Source organism: Nerophis lumbriciformis, linkage group LG24, assembly GCF_033978685.3.
Source record: "Nerophis lumbriciformis linkage group LG24, RoL_Nlum_v2.1, whole genome shotgun sequence".
NCBI classification, from domain to species: Eukaryota; Metazoa; Chordata; class Actinopteri; order Syngnathiformes; family Syngnathidae; genus Nerophis; species Nerophis lumbriciformis.
In genome coordinates, this window is record NC_084571.2 from 1,089,534 (window position 1) to 1,114,347 (window position 24,814).

Here is a 24,814-nt window from a genome sequence, read left to right on the forward strand (position 1 = left end):
TTTTACAATATGTAGTAAACCCTACCCCTTACAGTACCCACCCACTTTAATTCCCAAGGTAATTTACACCTAGTGCCCACAACAAATATAGACACACATGAATATATGCAAACTTAGATTCAATCAAACAAATATATTAAAGATAAACAAAAAATAAATAAGGTAAACAAAACATGACTTAAAACAAAACATGATTACACAGACATGACAATATATATATATATATAAATATATATATATATATATATATATATATATATATATATATATATGTATATATATATATATATATATATATATATATAAACAAAACATGACTTAAAACAAAACATGATTACACAGACATGACAATATATATATATATATATATATATATATATATATATATATATATATATATATATATATATATATATAAACAAAACATGACTTAAAACAAAACATGATTACACAGACATGACAATATATATATATATATATATATATATATATATATATATATATATATGTGTATATATATATATATATACATATTTATATATATATATATATATATATATATATATATATATATATATATATATATATATATACATATATATATATATATATATATATATATATATATATATATATATATATATATATATATTGTCATGTCTGTGTAATCATGTTTTGTTTTAAGTCATGTTTTGTTTTGTTTCTGGCTTTTCACTCCCTTGTCTTGTTTGCATGATTACCCATTAGTTTCACCTGTTCCACGTTTGGACTCATTGTGCACTCTTGTTTGTCACCATAGCAACCATTAGTTTTCACCTGTCACGTCACGCACCTGTTTCACGTTTTGAGTCACGCACCTGTTTTCGTTAATCATGTCTGTGTTATTTAAGCTTTTCATTTTCTGTTGTTCGTCCTGACGACATCCCCGCATTTATGCCCCCTGTCACACTCTGTCCACGTCTGCGCACTTCATGTCCATGCCAAGTAAGTTTGTTTATTATTGCCACAGTTAGTGTTTTTTGTTGTTCATAGTTTTTTGCCCCCGTGCAAGTCTTTTGTTTTCATTAGTCAAGTTTGTACATCCGTCTTGAGCGCGCCTTTTGTTTCTTTGAGTGTTATTATTAAATCATGTATTTACCTTCAAGTCATATCCAGTCCAATTCACTTGCACCTCGGGAGAACAAACCAAGCCCTAGTCCAAGTCTTGACATATATATATATATATATGTATAAGAAATACTTGAATTTCAGTGAATTCTAGCAATAAATATACTCCTCCCCCCCTTAACCCCGCTCCACTATAATTACTAATTTACAAAAAATATTTTTAACCCAAATAGGTGAAAATAGATCATCCCCTACGCCACACCAGACTGTATCTCACGGCACACTAGTGGTTGAAAAACACTGATATAAAGGATAAGGAACAAATTATTATATTTTGGTGCTGATCCGGATTCCCATGTTTTCTACCATTGAGAGACAGGTGCCCGGCAAAGGTGTGCGCTCTCCAAGTGCTTTTCTAGTTATATGCCGTCCTTGATAGAAACTGTTTGTGCGCCAGCTGTCAATCCTTACAAAGCACTCAGAAAATAAGCCAAAGCTAATAAAGAATTATGATTAGGATAAGACTGCTGTCTCTTCTCAGCACTAATGAATCAAAGAAGTTACACGAGAATGTCAGCGTTAATAAGCAAAGTTTCCTCTCAACTTTAGCAACTTGTTGGCAGACAACAACATCCGGCTGTCATCACATCAACACGACGCCTTTAATCTCCGCCGACAACTCGATGCCCGTTACAGCGCGTTTATTATTCAGCAGAAAAAAGTGGAGGCCTGGCCTGAGCGAATTGACGCCGACTTTAAGCTGATTTGCACGCAGAGATCCTGAGCGGCTTCTCTTCTGGCAAACATGAGGCCAATTAGAGGCACATCGCTCACGACGGCGGGGAAGTTGGCGGCCGGGAAAGTTTCTTTGCTCCTTCAGCAGCTGCATTAGAATTCATGGACACCTCGCTAGGCAGCTAATGTCTGCAGGCCGAGGACGTGTGGGAGGAGGCTTGCTTTTAATCCGCAAAGGTTACGGAAACACCAAAAAATTATATGCATGTTGCAAAAAAAATAAAATGTTTTTTTAAAGAAGAGCATGGAAACATGTCATCCTGCAACAGTACTGAAAGTGAAAACAAAACTATTCAGAGTCTGTTCAAGTCCGATACTGAATTAGACGACGTCAGCGGTTTTATTGCACAGGAGGACGATAACGACAAAGATGCACTGCAAAAACTGAAATCTAAGTAAGATTAAATATCTCAAATAAGGGTGATATTTGCTTATTTTCTGTCTGATAAGATAATTCTTCTCACTGAGCAGATTTTATGTTAGAGTGTTTTACTTGTTTTAAGGGTTTTGGTCCTAAATGATCTCAGTAAGATATTACAGCTTGTTGCTGAGATTTGATGACCGATATTGAGTAAAACATGCTTGAAACTAGAATATCAAGTGTTGCAAAGCTGTGTCATCAACACTCACAAGTATAAAACTACTTTTTTAAAGTAATAATTTCTTATTTCAAGCATGAAAAAAAAATCATGCCTTTGACACAATTGTGTCTCATAATTAAAACAGATGACAGCCAAATGGACTTTTGCTGTCTTATTTTCAATTAAACAATAGAAAAAAACGTACTCATATAGTAGTACAGTTGGCACAGTACAGTAAACTGACAGTTAATATTTAAACATTTAACATGTGACATTTCTAACTATTTTGAACAGAAATAGTTCATGCACATTCAGATGAATTCTTCCAAATTACAATTAAACATTTTTTGGCCAGGGGCCGGGCTGTATATATGCGCACTAATTGACTGAAAGAGCACGCACTTGGCGTGATGATGTCATGAATCTAGAGGGCTCTCATAACGTTAAAACATTTATTTTTATGCTCTAGCTATGAAAATATTAAATTTCTAATGAATAATACCAACTTTTTGAAAATTAATTTAGCACTGTCAGGGCCCAAAACCCACTAGCCGCTATAAACGAAGCTATACTGTGCGTCAATTTTCATACATTTTTGGGATGATTTTCGCCAAAATTTTGCACCAGTTTTTGTCCACCATCTTTGGTATTGTATGACCAAACATTGCCCGAGTATCATTTCAGGCAATCCAGTTGCAAGAATCCCACGCATTGGTGAGTCTCTACTCTTTTTTTTTTTTTATTGCATACGACTGCAAAATAATTCTCCATGGGGCCAAAAGAAGTTGCGAGTGTGAGCGAGAAACACTACTCCGAGCCAATTAAATTAAATTAAGTGAATAAGGTAAAGCAGGGCCCAAAACCCATTAACCGCTATAAACGAAGCTATACTGTACGTACATTTTCACACGTTTTTGGGATGATTTTCGCCAAAATTTTGCACCAGTTTTTGTCCACCATCGTTGGTATTGTATGACCAAACATTGCCTGAGTATCATTTCAGGCAATCCAGTTGCAAGAATCCCACGCATTGGTGAGTCTCTACTCTTTTTTTTTTTATTGCATACGACTGCAAAATAATTCTCCATGGGGCCAAAAGAAGTTGTGAGTGTGAGTGAGAAACACTACTCAGAGCAAATTTAGTGAAATTAAGTGAATAAGGTAAAGCAGGGCCCAAAACCCATTAACCGCTTTAAACGAAGCTATACTGTACGTCAATTTTCATACATTTTCGGGATGATTTTCGCCAAGATTTTGCACCAGTTTTTTTGTCCAGCATCTTTGGTATTGTATGACCAAACATTGCCCGAGTATCATTTCAGGCAATTCAGTTGCAAGAATCCCACGCATTGATGAGTCTCTACTCTCTTTTTTTTTTTTTTATTGCGTACGACTGCAAAATATTTCTCCATGGGGCCAAAAGAAGTTGCGAGTCTGAGCAAGAAACACTACTCAGAGCAAATTTAGTGAAATTAAGTGAATAAGGTAAAGCAGGGCCCAAAACCCATTAACCGCTATAAACAAAGCTATACTGTACGTCAATTTTCATACATTTTTGGGATGATTTTCGCCAAAATTTTGCACCAGTTTTTGTCCACCATCGTTGGTATTGTATGACCAAACATTGCCCGAGTATCATTTCAGGCAATCCAGTTGCAAGAATCCCACGCATTGGTGAGTCTCTACTCTTTTTTTTTTTAATTGCATACGACTGCAAAATAATTCTCCATGGGGCCAAAAGAAGTTGCGAGTGTGAGTGAGAAACACTACTCAGAGCCAATTTAATTAAATTAAGTGAATAAGGTAAAGCAGGGCCCAAAACCCATTAACCGCTATAAACGAAGCTATACTGTACGTACATTTTCATACGTTTTTGGGATGATTTTCGACAAAATTTTGCACCAGTTTTTGTCCACCATCTTTGGTATTGTATGACCAAACATTGCCCGAGTATCATTTCAGGTAATCCAGTTGCAAGAATCCCACGCATTGGTGAGTCTCTACTCTTTTTTTTTATTGCGTATGACTGTAAAATAATTCTCCATGGGGCCAAAAGAAGTTGCGAGTGTGAGTGAGAAACACTACTCAGAGCAAATTTAGTTAAATTAAGTGAATAAGGTAAAGCAGGGCCCAAAACCCGTTAACCGCTATAAACAAAGCTATACTGTACGTACATTTTCATACGTTTTTGGGATGATTTTCGCCAAAACTTTGCACCAGTTTTTGTCCACCATCGTTGGTATTGTATGACCAAACATTGCCCGAGTATCATTTCAGGCAATCCAGTTGCAAGAATCCCACACATTGGTGAGTCTCTACTCTTTTTTTTTTAAATTACATACGACTGCAAAATAATTCTCCATGGGGCCAAAAGAAGTTGCGAGTCTGAGCAAGAAACACTACTCAGAGCAAATTTAGTGAAATTAAGTGAATAAGGTAAAGCAGGGCCCAAAACCCATTAACCGCTATAAACAAAGCTATACTGTACGTCAATTTTCATACATTTTTGGGATGATTTTCGCCAAAATTTTGCACCAGTTTTTGTCCACCATCGTTGGTATTGTATGACCAAACATTGCCCGAGTATCATTTCAGGTAATCCAGTTGCAAGAATCCCACGCATTGGTGAGTCTCTACTCTTTTTTTTTTTATTGCATACGACTGCAAAATAATTCTCCATGGGGCCAAAAGAAGTTGTGAGTGTGAGTGAGAAACACTACTCAGAGCAAATTTAGTGAAATTAAGTGAATAAGGTAAAGCAGGGCCCAAAACCCATTAACCGCTTTAAACGAAGCTATACTGTACGACAATTTTCATACATTTTTGGGATGATTTTCGCCAAAATTTTGCACCAGTTTTTGTCCACCATCTTTGGTATTGTATGACCAAACATTGCCCGAGTATCATTTCAGGCAATCCAGTTGCAAGAATCCCACGCATTGGTGAGTCTGTACTCTTTTTTTTATTTTTTTTTATTGCATACGACTGCAAAATATTTCTCCATGGGGCCAAAAGAAGTTGCGAGTGTGAGCGAGAAACACTACTCAGAGCAAATTTTGTGAAATTAAGTGAATAAGGTAAAGCAGGGCCCAAAACCCATTAACCGCTATAAACGAAGCTATACTGTACGTCAATTTTCATACATTTTTGGGATGATTTTCGCAAACATTTTGCACCAGTTTTTGTCCACCATAGTTGGTATTGTATGACCAAACATTGCGCGAGTATCATTTCAGGCAATCCAGTTGCAAGAATCCCACGCATTGGTGAGTCCCTACTCTTTTTTTTAATTGTGTACGATTGCAAAATAATTCTCCATGGGGCCAAAAGAAGTTGCGATTGTGAGTGAGAAACACTACTCAGAGCAAATTTTGTGAAATTAAGTGAATAAGGTAAAGCAGGGCCCAAAACCCATTAACCGCTATAAACAAAGCTATACTGTACGTACATTTTCATACCTTTTTGGGATGATTTTCGCCAAAACTTTGCACCAGTTTTTGTCCACCATCGTTGGTATTGTATGACCAAACATTGCCCGAGTATCATTTCAGGCAATCCAGTTGCAAGAATCCCACGCATTGGTGAGTCTCTACTCTTTTTTTTTTTAATTACATACGACTGCAAAATAATTCTCCATGGGGCCAAAAGAAGTTGCGAGTCTGAGCAAGAAACACTACTCAGAGCAAATTTAGTGAAATTAAGTGAATAAGGTAAAGCAGGGCCCAAAACCCATTAACCGCTATAAACGAAGCTACACTGTACGTCAATTTTCATACATTTTCGGGATGATTTTCGCCAAGATTTTGCACCAGTTTTTTTGTCCAGCATCTTTGGTATTGTATGACCAAACATTGCCCGAGTATCATTTCAGGCAATCCAGTTGCAAGAATCCCACGCATTGATGAGTCTCTACTCTCTTTTTTTTTTTTTTATTGCGTACGACTGCAAAATATTTCTCCATGGGGCCAAAAGAAGTTGCGAGTGTGAGCGAGAAACACTACTCAGAGCAAATTTTGTGAAATTAAGTGAATAAGGTAAAGCAGGGCCCAAAACCCATTAACCGCTATAAACGAAGCTATACTGTACGTCAATTTTCATACATTTTTGGGATGATTTTCGCAAACATTTTGCACCAGTTTTTGTCCACCATAGTTGGTATTGTATGACCAAACATTGCGCGAGTATCATTTCAGGCAATCCAGTTGCAAGAATCCCACGCATTGGTGAGTCCCTACTCTTTTTTTTAATTGTGTACGATTGCAAAATAATTCTCCATGGGGCCAAAAGAAGTTGCGAGTGTGAGTGAGAAACACTACTCAGAGCAAATTTAGTTAAATTAAGTGAATAAGGTAAAGCAGGGCCCAAAACCCATTAACTGCTATAAACAAAGCTATACTGTATGTCAATTTTCATACATTTTTGGGATGATTTTCACCAAAATTTTGAACCAGTTTTTGTCCACCATCTTTGATATTGTATGACCAAACATTGCCCAAGTATCAATTCAGGCAATCCAGTTGCAAGAATCCCACTCATTGGTGAGTCTCTACTCTTTTTTTTTTAATTGTGTACAATTGCAACAAAATTCTCCATGGGGCCAAAAGAAGTTGCGAGTGTGAGTGAGAAACACTACTCAGAGCAAATTTTGTGAAATTAAGTGAATAAGGTAAAGCAGGGCCCAAAACCCAGTAACCGCTATAAACGAAGCTATACTGTACGTCAATTTTCATACATTTTTGGGATGATTTTCGCCAAAATTTTGCGCCAGTTTTTGTCCACCATCGTTGGTATTGTATGACCAAACATTACCCGAGTATCATTTCAGGCAATCCAGTTGCAAGAATCCCACACATTGGCGAGTCTCTACTCTTTTTTTTTTTTTATTGCGTACGACTGCACAATAATTCTCCATGGGGCCAAAAGAAGTTGCGAGTGTGAGTGAGAAACACTACTCAGAGCAAATTTTGTGAAATTAAGTGAATAAGGTAAAGCAGGGCCCAAAACCCATTAACCGCTATAAACGAAGCTATACTGTACGTCAATTTTCATACATTTTTGGGATGATTTTCGCCAAAATTTTGCACCAGTTTTTGTCCACCATCTTTGGTATTGTATGACCAAACATTGCCCGAGTATCATTTCAGGCAATCCAGTTGCAAGAATCCCACGCATTGGCGAGTCTCTACTCTTTTTTTTTTTTATTGCGTACGACTGCACAATAATTCTCCATGGGGCCAAAAGAAGTTGCGAGTGTGAGTGAGAAACACTACTCAGAGCAAATTTAGTGAAATAAGGTGAGGTAAAGCAGGGAAGAAAGCTAAAACTATCCATCTTGTAGCTCAAACACTTTGTCAAATGCTAATCAGCTAATGGTGTGTTTTTTTTGTACTCACCGAGGGCGGGTTCGGCGCAGTCTTTGTACTGCTCGGGGGTGCAGTACAAGGCGTCCCCTGGCAGGATTAAAGAGAAGGTGTTATATAAATGTCGTGGAAAGTAGAGGTCGTTCTTGACAACAAGATTTTAACGATACTAAAGTAATGATGTCTTCCTCTACGGTCACCTGGCTTGTTACATCAGCAAATGGATGCATCGGAACATTCAGGAACCTTTTTTTTTTTCTAGCAGCGGCAGAAAGTACAAAAGCGTCCTACCGGGCATGTGCACCATCCTGCAGTTACAGTTCTCCACGATGTAGCGAGTCTCGCAGTCGATCCTGCAGGCGGTCACGCTGTACACCTGGAAGAAGCCCGACTCCAGCGCCTTGGACTCGCACTCTCCCCACGGGGGAGGCAGGAAGGTCAGCTGCAGGCGGGAGGAGAAAAAACATGTTTGATGGTGTTCACGTCGTTTTGGCAGCTCGGTTACGTCTTGGTAACATGTTTTTATTTGTATGTTTTCATACACTTATCTAACAGAGCTGCAAATTGATTGAAATGGACATACAAGCTTGAAGTTGAACAATAATAACTGCATGTGATTTATTTTCTGTCATGCCCCTCAGTAGGGGAGAGAAATGTTTTCACACCTGGCCTGAATCTAAATACTAAAAAGTAGTGTTTTTCAACCACTGTGCCGCGTGATATGCAGTCTGGTGTGCCGTGGAAGATGATGTAATTTCACCTATTTGGGTTAAAAATAAAGATGTCCGATAATGGCTTTTTTTTGCCGATTTCCGATATTGTCCAACTCTTAATTACCGATTCCGATATCAACCGATACCGATATACACCGTCGTGGTATTAACACATTATTATGCCTAATTTTGTTGTGATGCCCCGCTGGATGCATTAAAAAATGTAACAAGGTTTTCCGAAATAAATCAACTAAAGTTATGAAAAAAAATGCCAACATGGCACTGCCATATTTATTATTGAAGTCACAAAGTGTATTATTTTTTTTTAACATGCCTCAAAACAGCAGCTTGAAATTTGGGACATGCTCTCCCTGAGAGAGCATGAGGAGGTTGAGGTGGGCGGGGCTGGGGGTGGGGGTGTATCAGTGACGTGCAGTCACTAGAGGCAGGTGAGGTGGGGCCTCACCTGCCATCATGGAAAGAAAAAAAATGTAAAAAGAAAAAAATATATATTAAATTGTTAAATGTATCCAGTGATTATACTATAAAGTTATTTTCCATTTAACTTCACCAGTTTTAGATTATTTTTATTCAAAATCGCTGAATTTTCACATTTGCCGTTCAAATACTGAGAAGAGACGGTGCGGTGAACAGCAGCCAGTCGAGGCACGTCACTCAGTGCCTCAACATGAACGGACTCGGCTAACTGCTGGCCTGCTGTGCAGTGAGACCGTATTGCTATATGAACTATATTATACATTTCCATAGTTTAGTTAGCTGAGGTATATAATGTACAATGTATTTTGTCAACAACTGTATGTGTGTAACGTATTTCTTGTGCTGAGCAATCATAAAACGGCTGCAAAAGACGCACTGACTTTCCACGTGTACGATTGAATCTATTTAAAAAAGTTATTTCATAAGAAGCCAAAAAGTGCAAAAACAATAATGTTCGTGTTGGAGGAGTTGTGAATGACTGCAGGGCCACAACATTAGGTACACCTGCAGAGTGCAGGTGTACCTAATTCACAACTCCTCCAACACGAACATTATTGTTTTTACACTTTTTGGCTTCTTATTAAATAACTTTTGTAACCTATTTTTATGGGCTTTCCTATTTGTGATGTTAAGTTCCTGTTATGCGCTGTTATACAGTATATGCCTTGAGCTCTTTTTTTGAAGGCGCTAAGAGCGGAAGTGATGACACAGTGGAGCGGAGGTTTTTGAAAGAAGGTAAATAAAGTGGTCCTCGTGTAAACTGGAGCCTCCGTGTTTGTTATTTTGTAGTTTCATACAGTATAGGCCACATTTATAAACCCTCGGTTACACTTTTTTAAATAGATTCAATCTTGCTCGTGGAAAGTTGAAGTGAGGGCTTTAGTTGATATAACACTCCCATCAGGGGGTTCATTAATCCAGCACAACAGCGGCGCATTTATAAGTAAAGGTAAGACCATAATAACATTTTTTTATTAAATGTGCTTTTTTGTGTGCTACAGTTTGTATGTGTAAAGTTAAAGTTAAGTTAAAGTACCAATGATTGTCACACACACACTAGGTGTGGTGAAATTTGTCCTCTGCATTTGACCCATGCCCTTGTTCACCCCCTGGGAGGTGAGGGGAGCAGTGGGCAGCAGCGGCGCCGCGCCCGGGATTCATTTTTGGTGATTTAACCCCCAATTCCAACCCTTGATGCTGAGTGCCAAGCAGGGAAGAATGCTGGTATGAGCTTTTAAACATAACCCGTTAACTGCTGCCAATCAAATGGTGAATAAGATACTCTTTAGGGTTCATATGTTTGTAAATCTGACTGTGATGAAGTCAGTGCCTCACCAACCATCAACCTCACCGCACGTCACTGGGGTGTACAGTATATTGTAGCATCCCGGAAGAAATAGTGCTGCAAGGGGTTCTGGGTATTTGTTCTGTTGTGTTTATGTTGTGTTACGGTGCGGATGTTCTCCCGAAATGTGTTTGTCATTCTTGTTTGGTGTGGGTTCACAGTGTGGCTGCATATTTGTAACAGTGTTAAAGTTGTTTATACGGCCACCCTCAGTGTGACCTGTATGGCTGGTGACCAAGTATGCATAGCATACACTTGTGTGTGTGAAAAGCCGTAGGTATTATGTGATTGGGCCGGCACGCAAAGGCGGTGCCTTTAAGGTACTCCCCCAATATTGTTGTCTGGGTGGAAATTGGGAAAGATTTGTGAGAATAGTTATCCAGGGAGATTGTCGGGAGGGGCACTGAAATTCGGGAGTCTCCCGGGAAAATCGGGAGTGTTGGCAAGTATGACTGGGAGACGCAATTGCTCTGTACTTCTCCCTACGTCCGTGTACCACTCCGTACAGCGGCGTTTTAAAAAGTCATAAAATGTACTTTTTGAAACAGATACCGATAATTTCCGATATTACATTTTAAAGCATTTATCAACCGATAATATCAGCAGTCCGATATTATCGGACATCTCTAGTTAAAAATATTTTTTGCAAACAAGTAATTATAGTCGGCAAATGATGTGTTGTTGTTGAGTGTCGGTGCTGTCTAGAGTTCGGCAGAGTAACCGTGTAATACTCTTCCATATCAGTAGGTGGCAGCCGGTAGCTAATTGCTTTGTAGATGTGGGAAACAGCGGGAGGCAGTGTGCAGGTAAAAGGGTATCTATGCTTAAACCAAAAATAAACAAACGTTGAGTGCCCCTAAGAAAAGGCATTGAAGCTTAGGGAAGGCTTAGGGAACGAAACAAAGACTGAACTGGCTACAAAGTCAACAAAAACAGAATGCTGGACGACAGCAAAGACTTACTGTGGAGCAAAGACGGCGTCCACAAAGTACATCCGAACATGACATGACAATCGACAATGTCCCCACAAAGAAGGATAAAAACAACTGAAATATCCTTGATTGCTAAAACAAAGTAGATGCGGGAAATATCGCTCAAAGGAAGACATGCAACTGCTACAGGAAAATACCAAAAAAAAGACAAAAAGCCACCAAAATAGGAGCGCATGACAAGAAGTAAAACATTACACACAGGAAAACTAAAAAAAAAAAAATTAAAATAAGTCACGGCGTGACGTACACATCATAATGTTGTTGGGGTTGTTTTTACACTTACATGTTGCGGTTAATAGTATCCTACCTTTGTTTGTTGTTATTTATACTTTCTGAATAAATTATGCGAAAATGTTCATCAGTCAACTCATTGCTGTTAATTTTCAATCTATCAAAATGAAAAAATAATATCAAAATCAAATTACAGGATGTTATTTATGTAGTTTGCTCATTTTCCTCGACCGGTGCACTAACATCATGTGGTTTATTTTTTTTTGTACGTATGTAGCATCATCCACAAAGATACAAATAATTGCTATTGCGACATCTAGTGGACACATTTAGAACAGCGGTTTCTTTCAATCAAAAATCCCGGCTCATTTTTATACTTAGCGAACTCATCTCGCGGGCCGGATAAAACCAGTGTATAGCATTACATATATTATTCACAAACTTTGTTTGTCACATCCCTATGAGCTGTGCTCTTAAAAAAATAACAACGCAGCCACAGAGTCGACTGATCATCGACTGCGGGCAAAATCGAACAAATCCAAAACAACGATGGACATTCAAATACTGCCATACTTATCACAATAATATTCAGAACGTTGCCAGTGTATTAAAGGGGAACATTATCACCTGACCTATGTAAGCGTCAATATATACCTTGATGTTGCAGAAAAAAGACCATATATTTTTTTAACCCATTTCCGAACTCTAAATGGGTGAATTTTGGCAAATTAAACGCCTTTCTAATATACGCTCTCGGAGCGATGACGTCACAACGTGACGTCACATTGGGAAGCAATCCGCCATTTTCTCAAACACCGAGTCAAATCAGCTCTGTTATTTTCCGTTTTTTCGACTGTTTTCCGTTCCTTGGAGACATCATGCCTCGTCGGTGTGTTGTCGGAGGGTGTAACAACACCAACAGGGACGGATTCAAGTTGCACCAGTGGCCCAAAGATGCCAAAGTGGCAAGAAATTGGACGTTTGTTCCGCACACTTTACCCACGAAAAGAATGTGTGGATATCCTGCGACACTCAAAGCAGATGCATTTCCAACGATAAAGTCAAAGAAATCTGCCGCCAGACCCCCATTGAATCTGCCGGAGTGTGTGAGCAATTTAGGGACAAAGGCCCTCGGTAGCACGGCAAGCAATGGCGGCAGTTTGTTCCCGCAGACGAGCGAGCTAAACCCCCTGGATGTCTTGGCTCACACCGTCCCTTATGCCACCGAAGATGATCAAGAGAAGAATATCGACCATAGCTTCCCTGGCCTGCTGACATGAGGGTATGTCTACAGAATATATTAATTGATGAAAATTGGGCTGTCTGCACTCTCAAAGTGCATGTTGTTGCCAAATGTATTTCATATGCTGTAAACCTAGTTCATAGTTGTTAGTTTCCTTTAATGCCAAACAAACACATACCAATCGTTGGTTAGAAGGTGATCGCCGAATTCGTCCTCGCTTTCTCCCGTGTCGCTGGCTGTCGTGTCGTTTTCGTTTGCATACGGTTCAAACCGATATGGCTCAATAGCTTCAGTTTCTTCTTCAATTTGGTTTTGGCTACCTGCCTCCACACTACAACCATCCGTTTCAATACATGCGTAATCTGTTGAATCGCTTAAGCCGCTGAAATCCGAGTCTGAATCCGAGCTAATGTCGCTATAGCTTGCTGTTCTTTCCGCCATGTTTGTTTGTGTTGGCTTCACTATGTGACGTCACAGGAAAATGGACGGGTGGTTAAAATCAGGCACTTTGAAGCTTTTTTTAGGGATATTGCGTGATGGGTAAAATTTTGACAAAAACTTCGAAAAATAAAATAAGCCACTGGGAACTGATTTTTAATGGTTTTAACCATTCTGAAATTGTGATAATGTTCCCCTTTAAGCATTGAACTATTTCTTCATTTCCTACCATATTGACAGCAAATCAAAAGCTATTTACATCAGCTCTGTTCTTCTTCTACTGGATTGAAAAGGCAGCCTGTTCATTAGCTTGCTCGCTGCTGCCACCTAGCTGGAGGCTTATGTATCGTTCAAGCATGAATAAAGTCACCGTGAATTGATTTATGTGGACCCCGACTTAAACAAGATGAAAAACGTATTGGGGTGTTACCATTTAGTGGTCAATTGTACGGAATATGTACTGTACTGTGCAATCTACTAATAAAAGTTTCAATCAATCAAAAACCGGTACCGAAATTGCTCCCTGCCTCGGACACCTCACCGCATAACGGCTGTAAAGTCACATTTGATCTCTTTCTACTCGGTTTTTGATGGGAAACATTTGAGATTGACAAAAAGCCAAACAAGCTTCTGGAAGGGATTGTGTGGGCGTTCCACGTAAGAACGATCCAAACTGCAGTGTTGAATGGCTGCCCTTGTGGAGCAATGGAAAAAGTCCAACATAGTGCCGTGTTGTCAAGGATGAGGGTCTGCCACTGTTTCTTTCTGCGCTGTTATGGAAATGCACAAGGCGGCTCGCGGCGCCAAGAACAACATGTTTTGGACCAGACCAGACAGTACAGAGCCAGATGAAAGTGGGCCAAGACACATGGTTTTTTTGGGGGGGAGGTTGTGTTAGTTTAGACTGTTGAGGCTGAATCCCGATTCTTATCCCTCGTCTTAACCCTCGGTTTTGCACGTTTACATCAAGTGGTGACCCAATTCTCCTGTAAGGTTAGTCCGGGGGTCAGCAACCTTTTAAAAAAAGCATTGAAAATGGAAAAAGGGGGAACAAATATTTTTTTTGTTTTAGTATGTTTTATGTTTTAGGAAAAAACATGACACAAACCTTCCCAATTACTAGAAAGCCCACTGTTTAATATGTTTGTGTGTATGCTTCACTGATGAGAGTATTCGGTGAACATCGTTTTGTCCCACTAATCTCTAAACTAAACTAAACTCAGCGTAGTGTGGACCGTGACGCAACAGTTTGTTTACATGTGAAATCTTCCACTCGTTATTTGTCTCATTTTGTCCACCAAAAGTTTTATACTGTGCGTGAACGCACAAAGGTGCGCTTTGTGGATGTTATGGACTTGTTGGGAGTGCAAATCAGGCATATTTGGTCAGTGCATGACTGCAAGCTAATCAATGTTAACATGCTATTTAGGCTAGCTGAATGTACATATTGCATCATTATGCCTCATTTGTAGATATATTTGAACTCATTTGATATCCTTTACTATTGTCCTCTTTGTATATAATTCAGTTTTGCATGTCTAATAACACATTATCTACAGTATATGTAATATTGGCTGCATTTCAGTTATGTATGTGCCATGTTGTTCCAGACCACAGCAAACATCACAAAGATTGTAAAAAATCTATTAAAAGAAGACAGCCTGCCGTTTCCTTTAACTTGGACACACACATCTAAACCTTTGGTCATTTCCAGGAGTTATCTCACCTTCTGAGTAGCCTCTGATTTACTAATGTGTTTTAATGTTGTAAAAATGTGTAGAATAAACATTACATTTCAACATTTCTGTCAACGAAGATTTGCTTCAGCCTGTGACACACAGTCATTTTAATAGTAGGCTAATTATAGCTAATATAGACACTTACATCATGTGTTGTCTTCATTATAACACTTATATACGGCTTTTCATTTTTTGCGGCTCCAGACAGATTTGTCTTTTGTATTTTTGCTCCAATATGGCTCTTTCAACATTGTGGTTAGTATAATGAAGGCAACACATGACGTAAGTGTCTATATTAGCTATAATAGCCTACTATCAAAATGACTTCAAAAGTCTTACATAAGTGTTATAATGAAGGCAACACATGACGAAAGTGTCTATATTAGCTATAATAGCCTACTATCAAAATGACTTTAAAAGTCTTATGTAAGTCTTATAATGAAGGCAACACATGACGTAAGTGTCTATATTAGCTATAATAGCCTACTATCAAAATGACTTTAAAAGTCTTATGTAAGTCTTATAATGAAGGCAACACATGACGTAAGTGTCTATATTAGCTATAATAGCCTACTATCAAAATGACTTCAAAAGTCTTACATAAGTGTAATGATGAAGGAACACATGACGTACGTGTCTATATTAGCTATAATAGCCTACTATCAAAATTACTTTAAAAGTCTTATATAAGTGCTATAATGAAGGCAACACATGACGTAAGTGTCTATATTAGTTATAATAGCCTACTATCAAAATTACTTTAAAACTCTTATGTAAGTCTTATAATGAAGGCAACACATGACGTAAGTGTCTATATTAGCAATAATAGCCTACTATCAAAATGACTTTAAAAGTCTTATGTAAGTCTTATAATGAAGGCAACACATGACGTAAGTGTCTATATTAGCTATAATAGCCTACTATCAAAAGGACTTTAAAAGTCTTATGTAAGTCTTATAATGAAAGCAACACATGACGTAAGTGTCTATAATAGCTATAATAGTCTACTATCAAAATGACTTCAAAAGTTTTACATAAGTGTTATAATGAAGGCAACACATGACGTACGTGTCTATATTAGCTATAATAGCCTACTATCAAAATTACTTTAAAAGTCTTGTATAAGTGTTATAATGAAGGCAACACATGACGTAAGTGTCTATAATAGCTATAATACCCTACTATCAAAATGAATTTAAAAGTCTTATATAAGTCTTTTAATGAAGGCAACACATGACGTAAGTGTCTATAATAGCTATAATAGCCTACTATCAAAATGACTTTAAAAGTCTTATATAAGTGTTATAATGAAGGCAACACATGACGTAAGTGTCTAAAATAAAGTTGATTTGATTTGATTTGATAATAGCTATAATAGCCTACTATCAAAATGACTTTAAAAGTCTTATGTAAGTCTTATAATGAAGGCAACACATGACGTAAGTGTCTATAAGACTTATATAAGACTTTTAATTATTTTGCAGCTCCAGACAGATTAGTTTTTTGTATTTTTGCTCCAAAATGTCTCTTTCAACGTTTTGGGTTGCCGACCCCTGGCTTAGGGATTGGGGTGAATGAAGAGGGTAAGGGTTTGGAATAGAGATGTCCGATTATCGGCCGTAAAATGCTTTAAAAAATGTAATATTGGAAATTATCGGTATCGGTTTCAAAAAGTAAAATTTACGACTTTTTAAAACGCCGCTGTACGGAGTGATACACGGACGTAGGGAAAAGTACAGAGCAGTTGCGTCTCCCAGTCATACTTGCCAACACTCCCGATTTTCCCGGGAGACTCCCGAATCTCCCGGGGCAACCATTCTCCCGAATTTCTCCTGATTTCCACCCAGACAACAATATTGGGGGCATGCCTTAAAGGCACCGACTTTGCGTGCCGGCCCAATCACATAATATCTACAGCTTTTCTCACACACACAAGTGAATGCAAGCATACTTGGTCAACAGCCATACAGGTCACACTGAGTGTGGCCGTATAAACAACTTTAACACTGTTACAAATATGCGCCACACTGTGAACCCACACCAAACAAGAATGACAAACACATTTCGGGAGAACATCCGCACCGTAACACAACATAAACACAACAGAACAAATACCCAGAACCCCTTGCAGCAGTAACTCTTCCGGTACGCTACAATTTACACCCCCTGCTACCCCCTACCCCGCCCACCTCTCTCAGGGAGAGCATGTCCCAAATTCCAAGCTGCTGTTTTGAGGCATGTTAAAAAAAATAATGCACTTTGTGACTTCAATAATAAATATGGCAGTGCCATGTTGACATTTTTTTTCCCATAACTTGAGTTGATTTATTTTGGAAAACCTTGTTACATTGTTTAATGCATCCAGCGGGGCATCACAACAAAATTAGGCATAATAATGTGTTAATTCCACGACTGTATATATCGGTATCGGTTGATATCGGAATCTGTAATTAAGAGTTGGACAATATCGGGATATCGCCAATAAAGCCATTATCGGACATCTCTTGTTAGAAGAAGGATTGGGATTCATACTAAAATCTGGCCAGACGAGGGCAAGCGGTTCCAACACTCCCGCGGCCACGTGAGTGTAGAATATTTGCACATTTATGTGGCGAGCTGAAAGTGGGGAGTGGAAGTGACATACGTAGATATCGTTAGCGCGAGCGTTTGCGAGCCGCGCCCTCGCTCTTTGACAATCCTTAACCTTTCCCATCACCTTGGTGAAGGAGCTCATCTTCTGCTTGAGCATAATGAGACACAATTGTGTCTCATCCTCCACCTCGTTCCTTCTGTGTAATCTGACTTGACCTGATTAAAGTCTTTTATAAACCGCAGCCAAAGCTTTCGCTCCACAAACCGTCGTCTTCATCAATATTTCATGCCCTCGCCGAAGCGGAGAGCGGCGTGAAGGCGGCTTTACACGTCACTCCGCAAATTATTTTAACAAAACATAACTTGACCTCGGTGAAAAGATAGAGTTTTTCCATACGTTCATTTCCATGTGGCCATGTTTGCCCCGCCAAGTGCTGGAGCTAGTGCCAAGTCTGCAACCGGACGTGAGGTCACGTTCAACAAAGGTATCCAAATATGGATTGACTTTCCCTGAAACGCTACTGTGGAAGTTTCCTCCTTGCAGGTTTGGTGGATCACACACTTTGTTCTGCTTTGACAAAGGTTTCATTTTTCCACAATATATTCACATGACACTCGACTTTTCAGTCCTCCTCTGTGTCATGCCTCTCCTCCTCTTCCTGTTAAAGACAACAGATGATTAGATTAACACGTACCACCTGTGAAATCTAATCACCTGCCAGCTGTGTCTCGCCGTCAGCACATGCCCCGCCCCTATCCGATGGTGCTCGTCCTCAGCACCATAGACAGAGGCGGTGACCTTTGCTCCTGCAGGCGCGCTGGCCACACCTCCCCCCACAGCTACCATTTAGTACTGACGGAATCCGGTATATGTTTTGGCACCGACCGAATTCCGCCGGGCACCGATTCACCAAAAATCACAGTACCGCGCGTGTCATCACGCCCCGTTGCCGAATCACACTTCGCACTACAGCGGTCACTCCAGCAGCACTGAGAGCAGGCTCAGCCAAACTACCTCTGGGCAATGTTGCCATTTTCAATGCCAACAAAGAAATTGACTCATAAAACGCCCCGAGTCATACCAAAGGCTATACAAATGGGACCCATTACCTCCCTGCTTGGCACTCAGCATCAAGGGTTGAAATTGGGGGTTAAATCACCACAATCATTCCCAAGCGCGGCCACCACTGCTGCTCACTGCTCCCCTCCCCTCCCAGGGGATGGGTCAAACGCAGAGAGTTATTTCACCACACCTAGTTTGTGAGGGACTATCAGTGGTACTTTAACTTTACCTTTAAACTAAGGCTCCATTAAAAAAAAAAAGCACTAGCTTGATGCTAATACACTGTCAGAATAATTGTATCTAAGTTATCACAAAACTTTGTGTTTCAATGAGTTCCCGGCGAGCAGACAAAAGCTGTCTTTGATCCTACCAAGAAGAAGGCTTGTAAAACTCCACTGTGTAGGATGGGAAGCAACATGAAGGTGTTCTGTTTCTTTGACGTATTGTAATCCAGAGAAAGATTTTGTCTTGACCCAAGAACTACAAAGCGGAGAGGAAGCAGGACCAGACTCCCCTCCGGACGACCTTTTCTTTGAACTGTTTTACGACCATTTCTTTGAACTGTTTTGTAACAAAGGCGATGGCTGTTTACGACCACCCTCCCTTAGAAACAGCTGTTGCCATGCAATCAGGGAAAGTCCAAATAAAAGAGGAGGCGTACAATCTTTCGTCAGAGCGTGGAACACTGTACAAGGGTACAGGTGTACACGTTTCACCTCATTGAGCCAAATTTAATTCTGTCTCTGTTTGATTCCTTGCTTCTTGTCTTTTTCAATAGATGTCATCAGTGTTTGAACCTGACATACACATTGGCTTGGCTGTTGAAATGCTACCGATTAGCATTAGTGATTTTACATGGGGATTTCAACTCCCCAAAATTTGTCATTAAAAAATACAGCTAAGATGCAATTTATAATCAAACAGCTGGTGTTTAATAAGCACAATACTTACAGTATTGCCACCTTTTAGGGCGCAACAACAACAACAACAACAACAAAAACACTACATAAGCTATACACTACTGCCATCTAACGTCTTGGACTTGCAACTGTAATTGCAACTTAATGTCATATTTGCATATGATATGATGACGATAAATAAGATGAACTGGACAAGAGTTATCGTAATCAGCTAATTTAAAAATGTAACAATAATTTTTTTTTATTTTATTAACAAAAAAAATCATATTTACTAACACACACAAAAGTACCGAACAATGGTACTGGTATCGATTCCGAAGTACCGGGAGTTGGTACCGTATTGGTGAACGGTAACCATCTCTACTTGAGACAGCGCCTTCTGCTGGATTCAAAAGTGTTTTCCCTGCAGATAGTGCCATCAAACCACCCCACATCATACTTGCCAACCCTCCCGATTTTCCCGGGAGACTCCCGAATTTCAGTGCCCCTCCCGAAAATCTCCCGGGGCAACCATTCTCCCGAATTTCTCCAGATTTCCACCCGGACAACAATATTGGGGGCGTGCCTTAAAGGCACTGCCTTTAGCCTCCTCTCTCACCTGAAAAGGAGATTATTATACATGTCTCCGTTATCCATAGGTTTATCTATAACCCATAAAGCAGGCAGGCACGGAGCTATTTCTCAGCGTGTGTTTATTCCAGCCGGCACGTTAATACACTGACACACAACATCCGGATTCCCATCATGCATTGCTTCAAAACTACGGCAAGTAGTAATGTCCAAAAACATAACAGAGACGAAGCAGAAGAACGAAGAAGAGACATGGCGACGACGAGTAAGAAGAAGAAGTACCCCCCGCCCATACTTGCCAACTCTCCCGAATTGTCCGGGAGACTCCCGAAATTCAGCGCCTCTCCCGAAAACCTCCCGGGACAAATATTCTCCCGAAAATCTCACGATTTTCAGCCGGAGCTGGAGGCCACGCCCCCTCTAGCTCCATGCGGACCTGAGTGAGGACAGCCTTTTTTCATGTCCGCTTTCCCACGATATAAACAGCGTGCCTGCCCAATCGCGTTATTCTATACGAGGCGTCCGGCATACCGCCGATGAGCATGGTGCAGATGGAGAAGATCTTCTCGGCGTCCGTGTTGGCGCACACGTTGCCAAAGCCGACGCTGGTCAGGCTGCTAAGGGTGAAGTAGAGGGCCGCCGACCGTGTTGTTGACGTATGGCAGTGGTCCTAACCACCGGGCCGCGGCCCGGTACCGGTCCGTGGATCGATTGGTACCGGGCCGCACAAGAAATTAAAAAAACATTTTTTTGTATTTTATTTTTTATTAAATCAACATAAAAAACACAAGATACACTTACAATTAATGCACCAACCCAAAAAACCTTCCTCCCCCATTTACACTCATTCACACTCATTCGCACAAAAAGGTTGTTTCTTTCTGTTATTAATATTTCTGGTTCCTACATTATATATCAATATATATCAATACAGTCTGCAAGAGATACAGTCCGTAAGCACACATGATTGTATTTTTTTTATGAACCTCCGTTGGACAAAATTTCAAGCGTTGACCGGTCCGCAGTTACAAAAAGGTAGGGGACCACAGACCGAGGGCATCTCCAGGCGTTTGCCCAGCTCATGGAGCCATCCTTGGGGAAGAAACGGGAGGACAAGAGGGTGACAAGAACTAAATCATCCAGACTAGAGATAACTTGTATTATTATGTTTGTCTTACCTAAAAATAAATATATTTATTAATTAAAAAAACAAAAAAACAAACACATTTTTACTATATTTTGCTAAAAATTATTTTTTTCTGACTCCTTATTACATCAAGCCATAGAATTATACATTAAAATAAACATATTTGAAGTAATTCATTTTAAATGATCATAATAATTCATTTAAAATGACCATATTTAATTATTAAAATAATTGCTTGTTTATCAACAACTTTAGCATTTTATTCATTACATTTTGTAGCTCTCATAAGCCAAGTTATGTTATATTCCTTAAGATTTATTTATGCAAGTTTGAAGTATCAATTAGCTAAACACAGTTTTGTTTGCATATTTTCAGGATGTATATATATATATATATATATATATATATGTATGTATGTATGTATGTATATATATATACAGTGGGGCAAAAAAGTATTTAGTCAGCCACCGATTGTGCAAGTTCTCCCAATTAAAATGATGACAGAGGTCTATAATTTTCATCATAGGTACACTTCAACTGTGAGAGACAGAATGTGAAGAAAAAAATCCAGGAATTCACATTGTAGGAATTTTAAAGAATTTATTTGTAAATTATGGTGGAAAATAAGTATTTGGTCACTTCAAACAAGGAAGATCTCTGGCTCTCACAGACCTGTAACTTCTTCTTTAAGAAGTTCTTCTGTCCTCCACTTGTTACCTGTATTAATGGCACCTGTTTGAACTGGTTATCTGTATAAAAGACACCTGTACACAGCCTCAAACAGTCAGACTCCAAACTCCACTATGGCCAAGACCAAAGAGCTGTCGAAGGACACCAGGAAAATAATTGTAGACCTTCACCAGACTGTGAAGAGTGAATCTACAATAGGCAAGCAGCTTGGTGTGAAAAAATTAACTGTGGGAGCAATCGTCAGAAAATGGAAGACATACAAGACCACTGATAATCTCCCTCGATCTGGGGCTCCACGCAAGATCTCATCCCGTGGGGTCAAAATGATCATCAGAACGGTGAGCAAAAATCCCAGAACCACACGGGGGGACCTGGTGAATGACCTGCAGAGAGCTGGGACCAAAGTAACAAAGGTTACCATCAGTAACACACTACGCCGACAGGGAATCAAATCCTGCAGTGCCAGACGTGTCCCCCTGCTTAAGCCAGTGCATGTCCAGGCCCGTCTGAAGTTTGCCAGAGAGCACATGGATGATACAGCAGAGGATTGGGAGAATGTCATGTGGTCAGATGAAACCAAAATAGAACTTTTTGGTATAAACTCAACTCGTTGTGTTTGGAGGAAGAAGAATACTGAGTTGCATCCCAAGAACACCATACCTACTGTGAAGCATGGGGGTGGAAACATCATGCTTTGGGGCTGTTTTTCTGCTAAGGGGACAGGCCGACTGAACCGTGTTAAGGAAAGAATGAACGGGGCCATGTATCGTGAGATTTTGAGCCAAAACCTCCTTCCATCAGTGAGAGCTTTGAAGATGAAACGTGGCTGGGTCTTCCAGCATGACAATGATCCCAAACACAACGCCCGGGCAACGAAGGAGTGGCTCCGTAAGAAGCATTTGAAAGTCCTGGAGTGGCCTAGCCAGTCTCCAGACCTCAACCCCATAGAAAATCTGTGGAGGGAGTTGAAAGTCTGTGTTGCTCGGCGACAGCCCCAAAACATCACTGCTCTCGAGAAGATCTGCATGAAGGAATGGGCCAAAATACCAGCTACTGTGTGTGCAAACCTGGTAAAGACCTATAGTAATCGTTTGACCTCTGTTATTGCCAACAAAGGTTATATTACAAAGTATTGAGTTGAATTTTTGTTATTGACCAAATACTTATTTGCCACCATAATTTACAAATAAATTCTTTAAAAATCCTACAAGATGAATTCCTGGATTTTTTTTTCACATTCTGTCTCTCACAGTTGAAGTGTACCTATGATGAAAATTACAGACCTCTGTCATCATTTTAAGTGGGAGAACTTGCACAATCGTGGCTGACTAAATACTTTTTTGCCCCACTGTATATATATATGTATGTATATGTATGTATATGTATATGTCTTAATTAGATTATCCAAAAAATAGTGCTCGATACCGATAGTTCAAAGCCAGATGGAACAATCACAAGGCTTCTTTCAGGAACCAAAGCCTGCAGAATACCACAGAACTCAGCAAGCACATTTGGAACCTCAAAGACAATAATGTTGAATATTCAATAACATGGCAAATTCTTGCATCCAGCACACCTTACAACAGTGGTAATAAAAGATGCAACCTATGCTTAAAAGAGAAACTGTTTATTATATACCGCCCAGACCTGTCATCCCTCAACAAGCGCAGCGAAATTGTATCAGCATGCCGTCACAGACGGAAACACCTCCTCTGTAACACATGAGCCAATCACCACGCCCCTACGCCTGCCTGTACCTACCCGTTCTGTGCCCTATATAAACCATGGTATGTGAATGCTTCTATTAAAATCTCCTGATGATTGAGGGAACCCCTCATGAAACAGGCCTGTAGAGATGAAGTAGTCTTGTGATTTTTTTCCCACACATACATATATATATATATATATGAAATATTTGACTTGGTGAATTCTAGCTGTAAAAATACTCCTCCCCTCTTAACCAAGCCCCCCAATCCCCACCCCCCACCTCCCGAAATCAGAGGTCTCAAGGTTGGCAAGTATGCCCCACATTTGTTACAATATCTATTTATCGGATTGTATTATTTACACTTATTTGCATTTTAAAGTCATCAAAATAAATGCGTGACTACCGGAGGACTTGTGTCTCGTTATTTTTGTGTGTTTGAACGTGTCCCCCCCGTGCTTCCCGAGGAGACAGGTGGGAGCTTCTCTCAGCACAAAGTTCTCGTCACGCGGGATGTCGCGCTGCATTCATTAATGAGTGCAGATCAAATTTACTGCTTTTTCACCGCAGTGCGTGCTCGCCGGCCTAGACGGGCGAGACGACTGCCTGTCTTTTTTCTTTTTCTTTTCTGCAACAGCAGCAAGCGTCAGAGGGAGGGGTTGGTCTTTAGCCTGTCAGTCAGAAAAGTGGGCTGATGTATGAGCCCAGACACAACCCCCGCAGGCTCATTACTCAAAAGACGAAGGCTTCTCCTCCATCACTGACACGCCGCCATGCAAAGCTCACATCACTTGATCAGCGTTACATCACCGCACTGCGACGCATGGCCGGGTGTCAGGACATCGTCTGACCTCATGTCAGTCACATGATCTCTTAGTAGTCCATCACCGACGTCAGCCATGTTTTTTTTCTTCTGTTAGACGATACCGAAGCGGCGATGCCTTGTTATGCACGATGAGTGATACATGCCTTAATGCGTGTGTCACTTTGAGAAAGATACCATGTGATTGATGCAACTGTTGTGTCATTGGGAATGAAATATTTGAGTAAACGATGAAAAAAAGACCATTATTTTGTCTACGGCT

At 39.9% G+C, this 24,814-nt stretch overlaps 1 protein-coding gene across 3 annotated transcripts in view; it reads right to left on the minus strand.

The window, feature by feature from the left end:
* Nucleotides 1-24,814, minus strand: part of asic2 (acid-sensing (proton-gated) ion channel 2) — an 865,381-nt gene that overhangs the window by 13,481 nt on the left and 827,086 nt on the right. For all 3 annotated transcript variants that reach the window (XM_061981307.1, XM_061981305.1, XM_061981304.1), the window contains 2 exons: nt 8,135-8,285; nt 7,877-7,933 (listed from right to left, as the gene is read on the minus strand). In XM_061981307.1, coding sequence (XP_061837291.1) covers nt 7,877-7,933; nt 8,135-8,285 — 208 coding nt within the window. The remainder of the gene's footprint in view (nt 1-7,876; nt 7,934-8,134; nt 8,286-24,814) is intronic.